The following is a 20598-nucleotide window of genomic DNA, read 5'->3' as shown; positions in this document are numbered from 1 at the left end:
AAAATTATATTTATCACTTTGTATATGCTCATAATAGGAGCACAGTGATAAGGAAGAGGGACAAGGCGGTAATTCCTTTATTTCTCATCAATAATCTAAATACTCAGCTCAAATTTTTCTTGTCCCTGTTATACTTCCCTCCAACAGAGAAGGTTGTTTGTGATTAGCCTTAGTCCAACTGCCATGGAGTTAGCAAAGATTATATAACAAGTAGGACGATTAGCTAATGAGAACCTTTGTTTCTTACATTACTTTAAATTTATAAGATAAGGTACCAGGCCCCGGTGTTGGTCCACCTTTCATTAGGAAATGACTGGGATGAGGAACAGGAACGAACTGCCAATCCAAACAATATCTGTCATGTGACTTGCCCCAACATTTGTGGCATATAATTAGCCCTTCTCTGGCATGTGACCATCCCTCTAATGCTTGATCAGCCCCTTCTCCCACTTGCTCAGCCTTTGCAGTGAGAACAGGCTTGTTAGCTACCACGCCGGATTGATTGACTGAACCAACCTTGCTTCCTCAATCCAATGTGTCTTGGTCCATTGCGTGTTATGCATCTCTTTAAATGTATTCTGCCCCTCCACATCCTTATTGCTCTTTCCACACTGCCAGGCCTTTTCCTGTGGTTTTTATGGTGTTACTTGGTTACCTATTCTGGGAACTATCTTTTACCAATGATGTTTTAGGGCCACCAGTACAATTGCATTACACCTGGATACCTACTTTAGGCTGTTCATGGTCCATGGATAGCTAACTCCAGCATTCAAGGCGTATTCTAGGAGGTGCTGGAGGTAAAAAATTGAGCGACCGCTTGTAACAGTAAATAACAGAATAAACCCTGGTTTTAGCCCAAGTGAACGCTTCACCTCATGTATATGCCTCTTTAAGGGTACAATTTGAAAGCTGAAAGTAGCAAATTGCATAATTTTCTTGAGATTTCAAACACTTCAGCTAATCCTGCAGGGTGGTGCTTTGGGTTTTCTGATTTTTTTCCATGATAGTCACAGCTGAGAACAGTTTAGGTGTGAATCAGGATTGTCTTCAAGCCAAGAGCCTCGTAATGTCTCTGTTTCTCTGCAGCAGTCAGCAGCACATGCAGAGGGGTTTCACCAGAAGAGGGATACCAACCCTTAACTAAAGGAGAAGTATTTCCACACTGAGAAAACATGATTTTGTGGAGGGAGTATATATCCAGTAGAGCCATTATGTACAAAATAGCATTTTGCAGGAAGACTGTGAAAATTCGCACACCCACCATATGTAAACTATCTGCAGGTAACAGACCATAGTTATGTACTCCCCGGGCATTTAGAAAGACTTCTCGTAAAAAGATCTATTGACCTGGATCAGAATCGCACCACCACTGTTGGCCTCCTCATTGACCGGGATGAGAGGACAAAAATCTCCTTCGCTCAGATTGGGGGTTCAGTTTGGTTGACCCCTTGCCATCACAGCTAGTCCCAAAACAGCTCTTGCTAAATTATTGAAATCAGCCCACACCACAGGAGGCCACTAATAGAATGTGGCAATAGTGGCTATGGGCCAGATGTACATCCATTCACTTTAGTGAGGCGCAAATTGCGACTCGCCAAAGGGAATGTACAACAGTGTGACCCCATTGGGAATGGCTAGCACTCACAGGGATGGTGGCCTGCTGGGGTCAGCAGACCACCATATCTGTGACTGCTTTTTAAATAAAATTGCAAAAAACGATGGATTTAGGCCCAGATCCTTGTACTGGGGTGAATGTATGACATTGTTCTACATTCTGTCCATCAACTGTGTTTTTTTGCAATTTTCACCCCGAGTGGGCTGGGTATGCTCAGACGTGAGTCCCAGGCTCTCCACACCACTGGAGTCAAGCTATCCAGGCTGAATGAAGGCTGATAGCCAGAAACCGGTCCTTGGATGCTTGATTCCGGTCTGGGAAAGACATGGCTTGGTAGTTCGGACTGGACTGTTCCCATGAGGCACAGGGTCAGAGCTGATTTGCATATAGCCAGTGTCTAACCCAGGGTGGTGTGGAGTGCAAAAAAACGATGGATTTAGGCCCAGATCCTTGTACTGGGGTGAATGTATGACATTGTTCTACATTCTGTCCATCAACTGTGTTTTTTGCTTTTTAAATAAAGCCTTTTTTTTAACGCAGTCCATTTTCCTTAAAGAAAAACGGGATACATTTAAAAAAGAAAAATGAAACTTTTCAGTTTTAGCCTCATAGCTGCTGCCGTCAGCCGCTGAACGTTTGGAGCACTACCTGGCTGGTGCTGCGAACGTTCAACGGCCGACGCGGCCCCGCCCACTCTTTGGAACGCCCAGCACTGCACTGAAATAACGGTGGCAGCTAATGCGTTAAGGGCAGTCAGTGGTCCCTGGGATCACTGCCTGCTCTTAAAAAATATTTTCGCACACACTCACACAGTTTGCAAGTTATTTACCACCTACTTGAAGTCGGTGGTTAACTGCAAGTATTTTGCAACCGCAAATTTGGCCGCAAAACAATAGTACATGGCATTGAGACTCGCTATTGGGAAGGGATGCCCCTTCCTAATAGCAAGAGCCGCACTGACTCGCAAAATAGCGTTTGTACATGCCTGGAGCCTTTATTGCGAACGCAAATGGGCCGATCTCCCGTTTGCGACCGCAAAAAAGGGTCATACATCTGGCCCTTAGTTTGGTCCTCCCAGCCCTGAAAGCTGTCCCCTGTCCGGCAGCCAACTGGTGAAAAGCCTCAATGGCAAAATGTCTAATCTGGTCCTGATCTAGACTCTACTGACCACACCATAAGATTGGCATGTTCACTATACTAAGAAGAGTGGCACAACTTTTCCAATCTATGTAAAATATTCTTTTCCCATCAGCCTGTGGGATGTAGAAGTAGAACATGTTAGAATAAACATGCATTCTGACAGACATGAGGCCACAAAGTTCCTAGGCTATTGGCAGCTGTTTTTAAGACTCACTCCCAAATCACTCTGAGATATATGAATTTAGATGGAACCTGCAAGCAGTTTGATGTAGTAACAGGTATCACACACTGCACATTTGGGTACCCATTTAAAAAAAATTATTTATTTTTATTAGCCATTTACATGAATTACAACAGTTATCAATGACTGAGGTGGACATCTATCACTTGCTTGAGTACATTATATACCAGATTATTAAAGTATTTACAACGAATGCAAGTGGTGTGACAATATATGTGCTACTAGGTACATCAACGTGTCATACTGTCGGAGCGCGCTCCGCTAGGTGTGTTTATGATATCAACATGGCAACATCTGCACATTTAGGTACCCATATCTCTTCCGTCAGTCTCACAATAAAATCTAACCTGTAACAGCTGCACGAATATAAAAATAACAGTCGCATTGAGGCGTCTGTCCCTCAACTTTATATATACACACACACACACAGGTGTAAAGGGGAATATTTTTTATAAATGCAGTGTAAGGAATTGGATTATTCTTTGAGGTGGGTATCTACCCACCTCAAGGAATAATCACAACGCTTGTGAAGCCTCAAAATCACTAAATGAACCGTATTTCAACCCCTTGGTAGTTATGGCACAGAGTGCACAAGCTTAACTTAGGGCAAGGTGTAATGTATTTATGCAGTGCCAAAACAGTAATAAAGTCAAAATCCAAAACCAAAAAAAATCCCAAACCAAATAAGAAAAATTGAGTAAAACCTAATAGACAAAGTTTACTTAAAATTCACAAAATCCAATAGGGAACGAGAGATAAGATGTTATAGATTTAAGTAAGAATCGTGCCAAGAAGCACAAAGTGCCAGTGATAGTCAATGGTCGCAGCAGACCAAGACTAGGTGAAAATTTGGCACTGACCTTAATGGATTGTGGATCGAGTACGCCAACCAGGTTCATTCTAGTCAAACATTTTACCTCCTGACATCCTTTAAATTCCAATCCACCACACTTTTTAAGTCTTCAGTGTCAGGCACTGGCCAACAGCGCAGGGTCCAGCCCAGGTCCAGTTGCCACTGATCAGCTGAGCAGTTCAGGAAAGCCTTTTGTAGATTGTTGTATCCCTGTAACTTGAACAGGAGGTCATCCTTATGACCCTAGGAATCCACTTCTTCGTTATGGGTTCAAGAGAGATCAAGTCCACTCCTTCAGTGCTTCTCTCGGATCACAAACAGCAGGTCTAGTTCTCTCCTCTTCTGTTTTAACTTAGGTCCAGAAAGTGTTTAGCAGTGTGTGCATAAAGGTGCCATATTTATGCCTGGCTCTAGCTAATGGGTGGGAATTTATTTTATTTTGAAGGTTTTATATAGCGTGAACATGACCCTTACGGGTATCAGAGCGCTCTACAAGGGTAGAAAGATGAACAAAAGAACACTGTATGTCATAAATATGTCCTGCTATACAAATAACCAGTATGAGAGTTATATACATTGTTCATGTGAATTTACTCATGAGTAGAGATGTTACTTCTTTCTTGAAAGAGGCAGTAGAGGGATTCAGTCTGGTTTCTGGGGGCAGTGCATTCCATATCCTAGGAGCAATTCCAGAGAAGGCACAGTTGTATGTTTTCTTTTTGGCAATTCCTTGTGGTTCCAGAAGAAGATTGCTGGAACTTCTGGAGGATCTTTTGCCACATGAAAGCACCAGTTTCTGGGCCACAAAGCTCTGGGCATTGTGATGGAGGACATTGTGACTCATGCAAGCTATTTTTAGTTGAATTCGTGCTTAGAATGGTAGCCAGTTAGGACCTCTAATGTCGGGGGAAATGTGGCATTTTCTTCTTGAGCCCATGATGAGCCTGGCTGCTGAATTGATTGAGGCCCATAGAGGGGCCGTTGTAGGTCTGGGATGTCCGCAAAGAGTTGCACTCCCATAGTCTAGTCTTGGGATTACTAGTGCTTGAACTGCCAGTTTGAAGTCATTTGCACGAAGGAAGGTTTTTTTTCGAACTCTTTTTATTGATGACAAGTTTACACAGAGCAAACACTTTACAAACATAAGCAACCAAGGGTGCATAGTTATTGTTAACTTTTCCCACAGACCACGGATCATAGCCATTCCATGACCGTGATATATTCAGCCAACTTACACTTAGTCTAACCCGGATCTCGCCCTGGTCTCTGCTGCGAGGGCTCACATATACCTCCCCTGTACCCATTCCATTTGTCCCAAATCTGTGACCACTTGTTGGGAGACCCTCTAGAATCAAACACTGTTCTCTCTGTCAACATGCACCAATCATGCCCCTTTCCCTTGCTGCAAGGGACGGTGGCTCCCGCGCCCTCCACAGTCTTGCAATGTTCCTTTTAGCAATTATCATTCCAAGTGTCACCCATATTTTCTCTTTGGTACTTAAATCAGTAGGACCCCATCTTTATACTATAGTCAATCTTATTACCCATCACTTCCGCCATACGCTTTGTCAACTCAAACCAATACGTCTGAATATATGTACATTCCCAGAGTATGTGTACAAAGGTGCCCTTATCTTCTCATGCATCCTGCTTCGGTCCTATAGCCCATCTTTTCCATCGCAGGGCCCGCAAGATAAATTCAGTGGAGTACTTTCAGTTGTACGAGTCTCAGCCTAGAAGAGATAGCAATCTCTCTGGGGGAAGAAAGTGCCTCAAGCCATTCCTCATCCTCCAGTCCTGCCACGTCGTGTTCCCACCTAGCTCGGAGCCGAAGGAGGGGGTCAGACATGTTATTAATTAGTTTCTTTTAAGTCAAGGAAATTGATTTTTCCGGCATGTACTTGTTTAAAACTCTATGTTCTAACGGGGAGGTTTCTGGTGGCGTCTCCCCTTTGCAATCACTGCTTGTAGGGCATGCTTGATCTGTATGTATCTGAAGTGCTCTGTGTTCGCGAGTTTGTACTCGGTTTGTAGTTGGTTAAAAGTGACTACCCCTTCCGCCCTCCACAGATCCCGAACCCTAGAAATGCTGATCAAGTCCCATCGATCGAAGCCCTTGGTATGTCTGAGATTTCCAAGTAATTCTGTGTCCCAGAGTGGGGTGGCCCATGTGAATTTACCTTCCCAATCAAGACTCTTCGTAGCCACCCGCCACACCTGGACCGCATGCATTGTGGGGCCTGACAGGTTCAGTTTGGTGGGCGAAGGAAAGGTTTTAATTTTCTCAGAGGCTCCTGGCCATGTCCTAACCAATGGAATAAAAGTTGGGGCCACTTTTGTCATTTTCAAGATGGTGAAAGTCTTCGGCCACATTAAACATGAGCTCTGAGTGGTTGGTGTGTGTGTGGGAAGTGTACTATGGTATTCCTAGTGTCCTGCCACATCTAAAACAAAAATGCAGTTTGAAGCAGCCACTCTACCCCCAATAGACCCAGAGACAGAAGTCTGTTATAACAAATGAAAGGTTTTCCAGAAACTAGTCAATGGATACACAAGAATTGTCCTTGCATCCTGTTTCCTTCCTTCCTTTCAAGTGTGCCTGTATACAAGGGACTTATAAGTAAGTTAAATATACCAATTGGGAACATGCAATTAGTTTAAAGGAGGAGCACAGGCCTCTACTACTGGTTAGCATGGGTGAAGTGCATGGAGTTCTAAAGAAAGCACAGATTTATGGTCCAGCAAAAAGCGAAGCTTGTGCGGTGACCAGGCAGAAAAGGTGGATTTCCTATATGCAGCAGTTGCCCCTCACACAGGAACCAGGCTAAGTCAAACATGAAATCCAGATGAAAGGTCCAGGTGGAATTTATGTCAGTAATACCCGGCATTTTGCACATCTCGTGGTCCCTCTGAGTTCATTTTCACCGTTAATTGCTGCCTTGGAACTGACTTGAATTACTGATTTAAAGAAGAGGCATTGAACGCTGTCCCTGGTCATTGATGAAGGCAGATGTTCTCTAATTTCCGGAAATCCTTTGATGATTGTGGGAACGTCTCTTGCATGCTTTTGCATCCAGTGCCCTTACTCTACTGTGCTTAATACTCCCTAACCAAGACTATTATTTTCTCCTTCCATGCCTGTCCGAACTTAACCCATTGCACTTTGTAGATAAGCACAATCTCTTTGTTCCTTACAATGGAGACATGCAGTGGCCTTTCACAAGGAAAGGCATGTTAAGACTGGGGATTGCCATGATGTTCACCTGAAACATGGACACTGAAAAATAATCCACAATATAAACATTTGACTACCTTGTGTATTTGACACAGCAGTTACACACTTTAGTGAAATACTCAGCAGCAGCATTGTATCATTTGTGCCCGTGCTCGCTCACACCCATACCATCTCCCACTTCTAAACATTGGCTTCCACCAACACTGTCTCTTTTCTTCTCCCCCTCCCCCCTTTTTTTCTCCGCTTCAGTTTTGTGGTTTCTCTCGTGTGCCTCTGCCCTCTATTAATTTCGCAAAAAAAATAAAAGGCCTGTCCGTTGGCTCACCATTGTTCCGTACTCTTTAAAGCCAAAGACATCTTAATTTGTTTCTTGTTACCTGGCAAAGTGTTTTCTATAAAACCTTTATCAGTGCATTTGTCTTTTTGTTTGTTTTCCTTTCTTTAGATTTGGCCTCTTTGAAGCTATGTCTGCTATAGAAATGATGGATCCCAAGATGGATGCTGGTATGATAGGAAATCAAGTTAATCGAAAGGTTCTTAATTTTGAACAAGCAATTCAGGTGGGCCCCTATTTTTTCTTTCATTTAAAATTAAATGTGTTTGTATTAATAGATTTTGCTATCATTAAAATCTCATGTTGATTTACACGTTTGACATATCGGTTGGAGTTTGTGCTAACACATTTGGATTAGAAACTAATGTGGGCGGGCTCTATCAAGGGCTACTGCATTAATGGCTATTAGTATGCTTAAGACCATTAACATATCGGGGATTATGCAGTGTGTGAGCTCGATGCCAACTTTTGCAGTGAATAACATGCTGCAAGAAATCTATTCTCCATTTCATTTGTCATTTAATAGTTGGCTGAGATTTGACCTGTCAGATGCTGAATTTGAGTGTTTTTCAAAAGCCATTTTGTTTATTTGGTACTTCTACTGCATGTAACTTCTATTCCAGTTTTTAAAAAAAATTCTGTCACTGCCTTTCTGAATACATTTGACAGGGCCACGTCTTCCATCTGACAACCTGTTGGGCTACGGCCTATACGGATAATCGCAACATGTCTGCAGTATTTTCTGAGTAATACTCTTTCCTATGTTTCGCTTTAGTATAGGATCATGCAGCAGGGCACTGGGGTTTGATTGTATGAGCAGGGAAACTGTGTGTAGTCTGATAGCATTTTAATCTCACCGTTGCTTCGCCAGTGTTTAGCATTGCTAGATTCATCAAGAAGAAACCTAATTTGAAGTATCCTCAGTTAATGTGGGAGTAGCGGTTACAGTTCTTCTCATTTACGTGTGTTGTTGCCATACATCGGCCAAGGCCAAATCGATAATGCCCTTTTTTTTAGTGATGGAGGCATAGTAGACAGCCATACTGATTCCTGACATGTCAGAAGTGAATCATTTTACTAGAGAGCTAATTAGGACCATAAAAGATCTCTTTGATTATTCTCAGCCCATATGTCTGACTCTTCATCTCAGACTCTATATCCTTTTATTTTGAAGAGAAGATTTTCTTTTGATTTTTAAAAAAAATTCTTTTTATTGAAACCACTCAAACAAAATCATAAACACATACAATAAAACACTGGGTTGCATCATGGCACGCATTACTTAAGTAGACGTCTTCTCACATAAAATTACTACACAAATAACATCTCAGGTGTTCAAGGGTCTTCCGACATTGCTGGATCAGCTGGCGCGACAGGAGTACAGACATCGCCCCTATATGCATTCCAGGGTCCCCAGATTTTACCCCATTTCTTAGGTCTCCCTCTGGCAACGTACACCGCCCGCTCCCTAAACATGCACCAGTCCAAGTCTTCTATCCATTTCCCAATAGTAGGCGGCCTATTCGCCCCCCACAATTGTGCGATATTACGTTTGGCAATACCGCACGCCAGCGTGGCCCACACCCTCCCGGAAGACGGAAGGTCAGTCAGATCCCAAACATTCAGAAGACACCGCCGCGCATCCAACTCAAAGCTTACTCCCCAAACCTCCCGTACCTTGGCATGAATAGCAGACCAATACCCCCGAATGAGAGTACAGTCCCATACCATATGAAAAAACGTTCCGACCTCGCCACATCCTCTCTTGCACTTGTCACTTGCAGCCAGATCCATACGCACCATCCGTAGACCAGTAACATAGCAGCGATGTAGAATCTTTAATTGAACCAGCCGGAGTCTCATTGGAACTGCAACGACCCTCGGAGAGGCCACGGCCTCCCTCCAGTCATCCTCATCTAGAATCAGGCCTTCAGCTGTCCATTGGTCCCTGAGAACCACTAACGTATGATTAACCAGTTTCTTGTAAATGAAGGAGATCGTCTTTGTCTGGAGATGACCATCCAACAGTCGATCCTCCAATGGGGAAGCCTCTGGGAGCGTCTACTCCCGGGGAATACCAGCTAATAACGCATGCTGAATCTGGAGGTAACGAAACCTCTCACTCCCTTGCAGTTGATATCGTTCCTGCAAGGTTTCAAACGGGAGGATACCATCTCTACCCCAGAGATCCCTACTCTGGAGATACCAATGAGGTCCCATTTGTCAAAATTCTTGGACTTCCATAATCTTCCCAGGCATTCAGAGTTCCAGAGAGGTGTAGCCAGTGTCATGTTCCCCTCCCATTTAAGGGAGCGGTTGGCCTCGTGCCAGACCTGAACAGCCACCGCCGTGGGCCCCACCAGGGGAAAACGGCCACCCCGAGCGTACAGCGCCCTAGTAAACTCCCCCCCGGGAACCTGACCACGGTCCATAGCATAACCAGGGTCCAGTGGTGAGCCATATATGGCTTGATTAATCGCCGCCAACTGGGACGCCCAATAATACTTACGAATATTAGGCAGACCAATCCCCCCATCGTACCACAGCAATGTCAATTTCGCAAACGCAATTCGGGGCCTGCCTTCCCAAAGAAGCTGTCTCTGGAGAGACTCGACCTCCCTGAAGTACGACGGGGGAACCGGGTCCATCGAGTTCTGAAGTGCATACAAAAAGCGGGGAAGAGTCATCATCTTAAACAGGATAGCACGACCGAGCAGGGATAGAGGAAGCGACTTCCACCTGGCCACGTCGCGCCGAAGACGGACAAGGGGTGGCAACAAGTTATTGGAGTACCTCTTCCGAGGATCCAAGGAGATATAGATGCCTAGATACTTAAATCCTTCCGTTTCCAATTTAACCGGACAACCCGGAGGATCCACCGGGGGATTGCCACTTAAAACAAAAAGAACCGACTTCGTCCAGTTAATAGCGAAGCCGGAATATCTTCCAAACACCTCCAGAATGTCCAAAAATACCATAAGGGAGGCTCGGGGGGAGGTCAGATACAACAGGATATCATCCGCATAGAGCGATATCTTGTCCTCCCACTCGGGAGTCCACCTGATCCCCTTAATCGACCTGTCCCACCTGACCCAAGCGGCTCAAGAGCCAACGCAAATAGCAGTGGGGAAAGTGGACATCCCTGTCTGGTGCCCCTCTCCAGCGCGAAGTCAGCCGACCTATGATTATTGACAACCACTCGGGCCAGTGGACCAGAATATAACAGGTAGACCAAGAAACAAACTCCGGGCCTATGCCCATCTTAACCAAGACGGCAAGGAGATAGGGCCATTCCACCCTGTCAAAAGCCATGGTGGCATCCAAGGATAACAAGATCGTCGGCTCATGTATTTGCGAAGCCCCTCCAAGAACCCCATGTAGTCTGCGCAGATTAAGAGCCGTATTACAGCGAGGCATAAAACCTGTCTGATCCGGGTGGATCAATGTCGTAATGACCTTTACGAGACGCGTCGCCAACAATTTCGCCAAGACTTTCGGCTGAAGAGAAGATTTTTAGGATCTAATAGTCCTTGGATCATGAGACTACTTTGTTCTCGCCCTCTGGTAAAGCAATGAGCACAGCAGCAGCTCCTCCTGCTACCTTCACACATTTCCATCCGGATAATCTCTCAAAATTGATTTACTAGGTCAAATCAGGATCCCCTAGCAGCCACTGTCCTGCATACATGTTCTAACTGCTTAGTAATTTTATTGACTGAGCTACTTAAGCTTTGCCACTCCTTACTAGAACTCACAGCAGTTCTCAATTCTTAAAAAGCTGCTATGGTAGTTTACTTACTGAAGACACCGTACACTGATCCTGCGGAATGAACTAATTACCTGTGGTTATGCTTATTCCGTATCCTGAAAAAGTCATTAAAAGTGAGGATATTTCAGATTTCAAATTTCTGTGAAGATATCGTCCTGAACATCACTGAAGCTTGTTACTGCTCTTTTCATGTCTCAGTGCTGGCTCTCCTGGCAGCAGTTGACAGACTTCGCAGACTGTTGGAACAAAAGAAGTGTAGCACTCATCGGTGTAGATTTTGAGTGCTGCTTGTGACACAGTGTACTACACTTTTCAATTAGGATTAGTGACCAGGCTCTGAAATGGCTGTCCACCTGTCTTTACAATTATTGTGAATCCTTTTTATTTCAACTCGAAGCATCTTGTCAGTAGAGTTCTGCGGGGCTCTTCTTCAAACCATTCTTTTTTTTTTTTTTTTTAAACCTTTATTGTACAGAAGGCGCTCACAGACACGGGCCTACAACCCACCGGGCCGGCCACCACAATAAAGAGACATACGAGACAATACAGGAGTGACAACAGGATATCTAAATAGCGCATATGAAGGCAAAGGTAACAAGTCTTCGAGCCACTGCGGACAGGATAAGAGTAGGTTAATTTTATAATGAAATAAAGGGGTTCGCAGGATAAAAACAATCTGTAAAGTCCAGAGGGCCGCGGTGGGCCGTGAGCAAGCCGAAGTTTCGAATACAGGAAAAGACCAAAAGAACAGTCACATTTTGGCAAAGGCAGAACGTGAGTCCCACATCAATAACAATCACAATCGCTGCTCAACGCCCTCCCACCACTACCATGGCACATAATAGTAAAATAGCGAAAAGTACGCTTACACAACTAAAAGCCCTCCGTTACAACAACCCAGAAAAGGAAAAGAAAAATGGGGGGGGGAAAGGGAAGATAGGGGAGGAAAAAGACATCGGAAAAAGGAGGGAGAAAAAGAGAGGGCGCAGCGTCAGTGCACGCCCCCCACGGCTAACAAAGCACCCAATACTAATTTGGCACAAGGAACTAGTGGCAACAGGAGAAATGAATGCGTAGTAAATCGTAACAGCAGACGTACCAAAAGGGCCATGCCAGCACAAACACCCCGGGGGGCGACGTGCCGATACCGCGCCACGAAATAAGGGGATACATAAGAGCCATAGAACCAAAAAAAGGAACAAGGGAAGATACAAGAAAACAGACCCCTCCCCCACCCCGCACAGCCCACCCTGCACCCCTGCAGAAGGCTATGGCCTACCCCCCAGCAGCGTGCCTGTCGCCCTAATTAGAACCCGAAATATAGAAGAAATATGGAAAGAAAGAATCACTTAGATAAAAAAAAAAGGGGGGGGAAGGGAAAACAAGGAAAAACAGCGGGAGAGGAGCCACACAATCAAAACTCTTTCAGCTCCCACCCTCCCGCCCGAAAATACTCAGAGCCCACGGGAAGATAGTAAATACACGGATAAGCTCCAGGAACGTAAAGAAGTATCAAATATAATCATACAATTATAAACGGATCGCCCAACCATACCACAAAATAACAGTCCACAGAGGCAAGATCAGCTCAACCCTGTCCTCGTTTTTCGCAAACTGTAGTAGTCCAACGAACCAGGAACCAGATCACATGGAGCCGGAGGTGAAGAACAGGGAGTCGAATCAAAAATACACTCAAATCAAAGTGATCGCGATCCGGATGATACAGATAGAACAGGAACCACCTCAGGCAAAGCAGGCACAGTTCCGATGAGAACTCGGGGAAAGCCGGTCCAGCGGCACAGTCACAGGATTTTCGTTTGGCCATGTGAGGCAAAAGAGGAAAAGGAGACCCATCGAGGTCGGTCCAGATGGGATCCGGCTGGCAAACCTCCGGAGCAGAAGGAGGCACCGGATGAAGAAGGGCAGCGGACTCCCGTACATCCACACCAACAGCAGCCTCCAGGTTCACGACCCCAAGGAAAGTTCCAGCAGCACACAACAGAGATGAAGCCGCCCAAACCGGGGGGGGTCCGGCAGGTCCAACCAAGGGACCTCTCTCCAGGATAGCGACAGGTGCGGTAATGGGTGCCCCCCAGGAGCGCAGGGCGGCGAGGATGTCGCCAAGTGTAGGCTCACCTTGCAGTATTCAGAAAACGTGCCGTGCGGCGGATCCGCATCGCCAGTCCCAGCAAGGCCGAGAGTCATGGGGCCGGCCGCCATCTTAGAAGCTCGGCGGGGCCGCTGCCAACACAGATCCCCGCCCGGATACCAGCGGGGCAAAACAGGACATCGGCAGCCGCCAGCGGAGGTGCCACCAGGGCAGAAAGGGGGGTCACCAAAAGAAGGCGATGCGCCGGCACCCCACCCGCCGCCGGCACCGTTCTCCGAGCCCGGGCGGAGGAACTTAAAATGGCCGGGCCGGAGAACAAAGGGGGGACGAGCCAGGTGTACGGTGAACCCCGTCCATGGAAGGCAGTGCCCCAACACCAGGCCGCAGGATCGCCGGAGCAGGCCCGGGGGGCCGCAAGCGGTCTATTAGCACATCGGCCTCTCCGACCGACTCCACACCACCACCAAGGGCCGGCAACCGCGCCCCGTCCAGCACGGGCACCGCCAAGGAGTGCCAGGCCCGGCCGCTCCGGAGGCCCCGAAGCAGACAGGGGCGCAACTCAGGATCTACAACACCCAGGAGCCACCGGAGTAAACGGTAAGTGTCCGTGAGGTATCGTCGTTCCACAGCACATCGTAGAATACTTCCCGGGGCAGGATAAAGTACAGGATAGTTGTTGTAGACAGGAGAGTGAACGGAGCCGAGCTAAAACGCGGCCTTCTTGGACGCGAGCTTGGCTCCTCCCCTCAAACCATTCTTCATTTAATATTTACATGACTCCAATGGCTGATGTAATGCACACAATGAATTCAATATTACATCAATTTTTTTTATTAGTGCAAAGCCTTCCCATTATTACTTACTCATTCTCGCTGTTTTGTGGTTCAAGCTCTTATTTCGTCTTGCATTGATTACTGTAGTTCCCTACCTTTTCACATGTCTATGTAAGCCATATCACACCTTCAGCTGATTCAGAACTCTGCAACTTGAGTTCTGTTGAGTTTACCCTCCTGCCTCTTCCCATTTGAGGAATTTGCATTATCCTCTGTACAACAGCAACAGCCTTTAAACAACTTTTATTTTGCCACTGAACTTTCTACAAAACTGGTCTGAAATTTATTAAATCACGAAATATATCTTATGCTCCTTCACTGACTCTACGCTGGTCAAGTAATCTACTTATTCAAGTTTGTTGAGTTCCACACATCAGATTTGGCGGCACCACTTTTTCCTTTACTATGCACAAGTTATGGAATTCTCTCCCTTTTCTCTGCATTCTGAAACTAACCTCCTGAAACTTAACAAGGGCCATGGCAAATTAAGTATTTTACACTAGCTACTTCCTCAGGAGGGCAACCCTTATGAGTAGCTGTATATGTTCTATAAATGTTCAATTCATTCACAGTGCCATTGTCTGATCCATGGATATGCCTATTTGGGGGTTTAAAATTGAAAATCATGATAGTCTTTCAAATATGTCTCTACAGCTTGATGGTCATTTCAGTTATCTAATGACATTATGGTGAGTTCTTAGGAAACATGTTTGTGGATGGCTACAAATGTGAGTTTGCAGTTCCTTTCTACCTTTTGTTAGTGTTGGGCTACGCGGTTGTTCACCAGTAGAGGGGATCTCCATTTTTGTAGAGTAACTTTAGTGAAATAGCGGGTGAAAATAGGTTTTAAGTTTTGAGTTGTAGTTCTACATCAAGTATGTTTCTTGGAACATGGCAATATCTGTATAAAGTGTCTCAAATTTCTGTAGGAGCAGTTTCCACTGGATTATAACATTTGTGCTGGCTAGAATAATTGTCAATAATCGTAGGTCAGGCATTGTAATTTGAAGTCACAATCTGCACCTTTCCTTTGTTTAACGTTTTGTCCTGTCTGTGCTTGAAGCCCTGTTCTTGAATCGTGTCAAGCTTGATTCTCCAAGTATTAGGGGTGTCTTTCATAGATTCACATGCCTGAATCATTCCCCGTCGTCGGAGTGGGAGTCCCACGGTACATAAAAAAGCAATAACATGCTATAATAACATAGGTAAAAACCAGTAATTCCCAACCAGGAAGTAAAGTAGCCAAAGCTACAGGAGAAAAAACGTCCACACTCATGACTATCCTAGTCATTTTGTTAGTCCAAACTGCAGCCAATCAGGCGACAGCACCCACCAGAAGGTTCTCCCCAGAGGCTCAGGCTCTCAGATTTTCTACCGCACGTCGTGTGAAGGGAGTCTCCCTGAGCTCTGCTCAGTTTATTCTCTTATTCCTGTTGGATTCTACTTTTCAAGTATGTCTAGTAAGAAATCTTTATTTAGAGCATGTGGCTCTTGTGGTAAGCTCCGGCTTTTTAAAGAGGATCCCCACAAAAAGTGCATATATTGCCTTTATCCTGATCACCCGGTCAAGGACTGTAAAATTTGTAGAACCTTCCCTCAAAAGACCCTCAGGGACAGAGAAGGTCGTCTGCTTTTGTGGCTACAAAGGCTCAAGGATTCTGATAATCCTATGTCTGAGGTAGGCAGTATTGTCTCTGGTTCTACTTCAACCTCTAGGAAGAGGCCTGCAACTGAGGTGTTAACATCTCCTGAGGCTAAGGTGGCTAAGAAACGTCTGCCATCTAAGGAGTCTGACAAGCCGCCTACTCTCAAGGCTACTCCCCCAGTCAAGGAGAAGGAGGGACCTTCTACAACTCCTAAAGGATCTTCCAAGAAATTGCCTCTGACTTCTGAGAAGAATTTGCCTCAGATTCCACCACTGTCGTCTACGGCGCCATCCTCCACTCCTTCGTCGACGAGGATCTCCATCGACGCAACATCTACGTCGACGGTAACATTTTCATCTCCTAAGCCTCATATGATCATGTCGACGACGGCGTCTTCGCCTACTATGGTCTATGTTTCTGTCAGACCTCTCTCATCTGCCGTAGTCGGCGCATCGTCGTCGACGCTTTCTCTTCCGTCGACAAAGAAGATACCGTCGACGGGCCCGTCGACGAGCTCTATTCTGTCGACGAAGTCTATTCCTTCGACGAAGTCCATTCCGTCGACGAAGACCGTCCCGTCGACAAAGTCTGTTCCGTCGACGAAGTCTGTTCCGTCGACAAAGTCTGTTCCGTCGACGAAGTCTGTTCCGTCGACGAAGACCGGTACCGTCGGCGAAGACCATCCTGTCGACGAAGTCTGTTCCGTCGACGAGGTCTATAGCGCCGACGACCCCAACACCGTCGACGGTCCCCTCATTGTCCACGTCGACGATGACCTCGTCTAAAGCTAAATCCACTGCAACGGATCAAGATGGCTGCCGGGTAAGAGCTCTCGGTAAGAGCTCCTGTGCTGGGGATCCAGATTTCTGGCTTTTATCCCCGTCAGCCGCGAGCTACACCGACCGGAGCTTCCCTGCACAAAGAGTAACTGGATTAACAAGTAACTGGTTTTAAAGAGTAACTGGATTCGCTTACCTGCTCAAGGAAACGTGCGGAGGACCCCCGACCCACAGGAGACTGAGACCCGCAGGAGAGGACCGAGCAGTTCCCGTTGTCCGCCTCGGACCCTGAGCTCTCCACTGGCCAGTTTGCGGAGCTCGTTTTTCGGATGACTGCTGCCTGGAGACAGCGGTGGGTGACTGGTGCCTGGAGAGGTTGGTGGTTGGCTTGGGGACGTCGCTGGAGTAGACCACTGCTGGCGCCGGAGAACGGTGAGCACTTCACTGCGAGGGTGTCTGCCTGCCTGCGAGCTGCCGGGACTGCTAATGACTGCTGCTGTGTGCCCTGTCCCGTCCGACTTGCGGTGCGCTCTGGGGCTGGTTGCCTGCGCTGCACGGCGGCGCCGGAGGAGGTGGGCGCCTGATACTAGTGGGGCGGCCAGGGGTCAGGAGAAGCTGGAAGACAGGGCGGACTGAGCGCGACCGAGCAAGGGCTCCCACGTCCGGTTGGGCGCTTCGCCTGGTGGACCGCTGCGGGACTTCACACACCGGGAGCTTCACACACCGGGAGCTGTAATTTCTGTCCTGACCGCGGAGCGCGGTGACTTGCTGTGCGCTCCGGGGAGGGTGTCCGCGCATTAGCGAGATACACCCTGCATCCAAGGGAGCCCGGCTTCAGCCGGCCTACCCCCCACCCGGCCTATCATCACACCCCTCAAGATATTGGGAAACTCCGTGCGGGGAGGCAAAGGTGTGGCATAGCGGACAGCGGGCTGAACACGCATGGGAGCGTGAGGGCGAACCTACAGACGGGGAGTCTCAAGAGAGAACAGCAGTTCTCCCAGCCTTTGCTAGGAGTGTTTAAGAACGACCGCCTGAATCCACACAAGGTCTGTACATAGCGTCTAAAGAGCTACTGCCGCCAAAAGATAGACTTTTATTTTTCACCGGCCCGACATTATCGACATTGTCTCCACTGCCTAAAATGGCGGGGGCCATAGCAGGAGCAATAAATTCACCACCACCCCAGATGTCTGCATAGCTGCATTCCATCGAGATCAAGGATCACACAAACGGAGATAAGACTCTCTCCCCTCCCTTCCAAGCAGAAACAAGGAATCACCAACATAGAAGCTGGACTAACTCGACCTGCCCTCAACAGAAAAGGAAACTGATGTCTCCAAAAAAGACAACAACAGACAAAGGACTGAAAAAAACCCTGTCTTATCTACTCTCTGGTGGCAGACATCTTGACCAGCCCAGAAACTTCTGAAACTACAAAGAGGTATTTTGTTTTATCCCCCCACATCGCTTATGTTAAATCACACCTAGACTCCCCCACACAGACCAAACTACAGATATGACTCCCTCCCAGCAAGAGAGGATCTGGTCTTGCTCAAACAGAATCTAGAATCTGACTCTGCCCTCCCTGTGCCTAAAGCAACAGAAACTAACAGAGGACTGCCGTAGCTATCTCCTCTACTCTGGCGGCCATTTTGGAGTGGTCTGACCCCATCTCTCCTCTCTCCTAATCTCAAGAACTGAGTGTCTACCGTTTATTGTAGTATTATACCTCTACATGTACTTAATGCACTGACTGATACCTCATATATTTCTGGCTGTTCACGGGGGCATCTCTGACCCCTGCTGCTTTTCTTTTGCACATGTATTATGTATATATACTTTGACTTGGTATATCATTAATATTATACCCCTTTATGTATATTACACCCCTCGCACTTTCATTATAGTATTGCACCGTTAACTACCTCATATTTCTAAAAACTACATATCTCTTCACTCTGTATACCTGTATCTTGTTCTAGTGTATCACTAATATTACACCTCTAGACTATACACTGCTATAAGCTGTACCCTTCTTCCTCTATCTCAGTACTGCACCAACTGCTACCTCATACTTTTATTATTATTATTACTATGCTACCTCATACCTGTATTATTACTACTGGTATTTTTATGCCTATTCTACGTCAATCTCCCTTCACATATTTCTGTCTCCATCCTCTGCGGTAAGGTGAACCCATTCCACGCCTCTCCTTGGACTGCACCAATTACCACTTCCTACATCCTGTTTTCGTTGTATTTTGAGTCTGATTGTGATTGTTGTATTTAGATTTTGACTCTGACCATGTTTACAATGACTGCTGAGTCTGATTGTGATTATTGTATTTAGATACAGTGATTTAGATTTAGATACATACTACCTCATATCTCTTTTGGACGCTACCTCATATCTCTTTTGGATGCTCACTAGTGTCACTTATGACGCCCTAGCTCCTACACCCAACATTACAGCCTCTAAAATGGAGCGCAGCGGCAAGCACACTTTTAGAATTAACTACCCTTCCACCCTCACCAAAAAAGCCACTAAACGTTTTAAACATAACTTCATGAGGTCGCACCCTGAAACACCCTTTGCCGACACCTACTTCTCACCGGGCAATGGAGCCCTGAATACCGATATCATCTTCCACACCTCACGCAGAGCCCAATGGAGAAAAGCGTTCCTAACCCTACTCACCGTCTCCTCCACCAGGAAAACAACTCATGGCCTAACTCTCTCTATCACACCTTCCCACCTCTTCCCTGGCAGGACTTCCATTACTATCTATAACAACGGGATTGTCCTAATTCAATCCACGGACAAGAACCTGGAACTACTAGACAACCTGTTCCCCAAGTTCAAAGAGCACCTCTCCAATATGCGGACCCCCACCCAGATCTCCACCAGCACTATCACCCCTGACGTCGCAGCCCCCACCTACAACACCTCTACCCCCAGCACCCCAGTAAATGGCCCTCCTGCTGTTAACACCCCACACTCCCCAAGGACAGACACCCCCAGCACCCCAGTAAATGGCCCACTTGCCGTCAACGCCCCACATTCCCCAAGGACAGACACAAATGTCGCCACCTCTTATACTAACTGCCCCTCTAACATGACCCCTTTTACTCCCACTCACATCCCCCCTATCCCTCTCCTCCCTGACATAACAACCCCCACCCGCAACACGTCACCTGAACACACCACCGCTTGGAGTTTATCCCCCCTCCCTCCCATCCCCCCACGACAGACGCCTCTCCCCCCCCAGCTCCCTCCCCACTCTCACCCACGACAATCCCACACCTGACAGAACAACTCTCACCCACATCACGCCACCGTATGACAACATCACCACTCGGAGTCTACCCACCCCCCCTCCCATACCCCCCACGGCGGACACCTTTCCCCCCCCAGCTCCCTCCCCACTCCCACCCACGACACTCACACCCTCCCAACAACACACACAGAACATACCACCTCCCCTACCTTAGCATCCCCCTCTCTCCCACCTCCTATTCTCAGCCCTCACTACCCTCCGGTCTCCCCCACTGTCTTCAGCCTTCACTCACTCTTCCACTCGCCGGCACCGTCTCCCACTGACGGCACTACCTATGCCTCCCACCCACCGCCTTCACCGCCTACTTCACCCACACCCCACGCCCACAAACACGCCCACTCTTTGAATGCCATCTCACCCATTTGCACCGCAGAACATTCCAACATCGCTAGTATATCCCCCCCATCGATCCCCTGCCCGCTTTCCAGCTCACTACACAACCATTCACCAATGGCTCTCACCACCTACGCCATCCCCAATGCACCCCCTGACCTGACTTTACCCACCCTCCAACAAGTGAAAGAGGATATTCTACAAATCAAAAAAGATGTCCACGCAATCAAAGACCTTCTCTCATCACAGCCCAGTCCACCTCCCATCTTCCCTCTACCCTACAAAGGACGCACCCGCCCTACATACCCTCGCCTCAAACGACATCCACGCTGGCCGACTATCCCAGTTCGCAACAACTCCCACCGCCCC

General features: G+C 47.1%; 1 protein-coding gene across 4 annotated transcripts in view; it reads left to right on the top strand.

Annotated features, from left to right (window-relative positions):
• The window catches only part of NAA35 (N-alpha-acetyltransferase 35, NatC auxiliary subunit), a 423189-nt gene that overhangs the window by 82754 nt on the left and 319837 nt on the right, over positions 1 to 20598 (top strand). For all 4 annotated transcript variants that reach the window (XM_078675799.1, XM_078675796.1, XM_078675797.1 and 1 more), the window contains exon 4: positions 7530 to 7644. In XM_078675799.1, the coding sequence (XP_078531925.1) occupies positions 7530 to 7644 (115 nt within the window). The remainder of the gene's footprint in view (positions 1 to 7529; positions 7645 to 20598) is intronic.

Source organism: Lissotriton helveticus, chromosome 2_1 (assembly GCF_964261635.1).
Source record: "Lissotriton helveticus chromosome 2_1, aLisHel1.1, whole genome shotgun sequence".
Taxonomy (NCBI): Eukaryota; Metazoa; Chordata; class Amphibia; order Caudata; family Salamandridae; genus Lissotriton; species Lissotriton helveticus.
This window is presented reverse-complemented; position numbering and strand designations above follow the sequence as displayed.